The sequence below is a fragment of the Aplysia californica genome, unplaced genomic scaffold (assembly GCF_000002075.1).
Source record: "Aplysia californica isolate F4 #8 unplaced genomic scaffold, AplCal3.0 scaffold00023, whole genome shotgun sequence".
In the NCBI taxonomy this organism is placed as follows: Eukaryota; Metazoa; Mollusca; class Gastropoda; order Aplysiida; family Aplysiidae; genus Aplysia; species Aplysia californica.
Window position 1 is genome coordinate 117,050 of NW_004797293.1, and position 1,260 is coordinate 118,309.

General features: G+C 41.4%; 1 protein-coding gene across 1 annotated transcript in view; it reads left to right on the plus strand.

Annotated features, from left to right (window-relative positions):
• Positions 1 to 513: 513 nt before the first annotated feature.
• The window catches only part of LOC101855618 (ras-like GTP-binding protein rhoA), a gene marked incomplete at its 5' end in the record, with an annotated part of 2,258 nt that continues 1,511 nt past the window's right edge, over positions 514 to 1,260 (plus strand). Inside the window, 1 exon segment of the mRNA XM_005090884.3 lies at positions 514 to 701. Coding sequence (XP_005090941.2) covers positions 514 to 701 — 188 coding nt within the window.

Below are 1,260 nucleotides of genomic sequence, written 5' to 3' on the forward strand. Positions count from 1 at the left end.
TAATTATACTTATATTATTATAATACCCCCTCCCCCCTAAACCAGGGCAGTGCTACTGACTGAAGTTGTCTTTAGGCCATTCCCAAAGGGGGGACATTAGATTAACATGTTCTTAAACACAGTACAATTGTAAATGGGCTGATTTATCAATGCCATGCTCATACTGTGCCGCAACAATATAGGGGGAACTGCTGCTTTTTATGAGTTCATGAATACTTCCGTCATTTTTCCTCTACTTCTTTTGCATGTTAGTCACTCTCTTTTGAACTGCTATGTCCAGAGAGCCTTGACAGTCGAAGCAGACTTTGTGCTGTTGAGGCTAGAGATGTGAGCAAAGTAAGCCTGATTCCTCTTTTGGACTTCTCTTTTGACATCGACCCCTTGGCGCTCATATGCTGTTGTGAGCGCTGTAAAACCTCACTAAAACTAAACTAAACAGTATAATATAGGCTACTTTTATTTTGTTTGTACAATAATATAATGTATTCTATTAAATATTATGGTCATCAACAGAGAAGAGCCAGGAATCTTCCCATCTATTGTCTCGCGTCTGTCACAAAGTGGCCGTGGTGGGCGACACCGGAAGTGGGAAGACTAGCCTCATCTTCCGGTTCAGCAGAGGTCGCATGCCGACCTTGGACGAGAGGTCACTGACCGTTATTGAAGTTGACGTGATGGACATAACCAGAAACGGCAAACAGGTGGGAGCTAGTCAAAAATAGACCTACCCCCACCCCTTTCACTCTTCCTCTCCCTTTCTATTTCTCACTTACTAACATCTGCGTTTAACGTCGAAAATACAAACCGTTTCATCGCATCGGGCTTCAATCATTACTAATGGAGTTTAAAGGAAAGACAACTTGCCACACTGGAATCGAATTCACAGGGTCCTCTTCGTGCAACTGCAAAAAGCCTAAATTATCTTTACACCGCAGATACTCGTTGATACCGGAGGTTTAAAATTAAGACATTCCTTCACACGAGATTCTAACTCATGTCCTCTGCGTGAAGCTGCAAACAGCCTCTCTTTAAACAACAGAATAATAATAGTATGTCAGTGGATACTGGAGGTTTTAAGTGAAGATGTTTCAGACAGAAAAAAAAACGAAATCAGTCAGACTTCAGTGTGATCACCTCTGCAAAAGATGCCTTTTTTATTTCTGATTCAATTGACAGTAATCTAATAGTTAATTACTTACGTCGAAGGTCTAGTACAAGATTTTTGGGTGGCAACCGAAAAATTGTAGCAGGTTTGCCCCC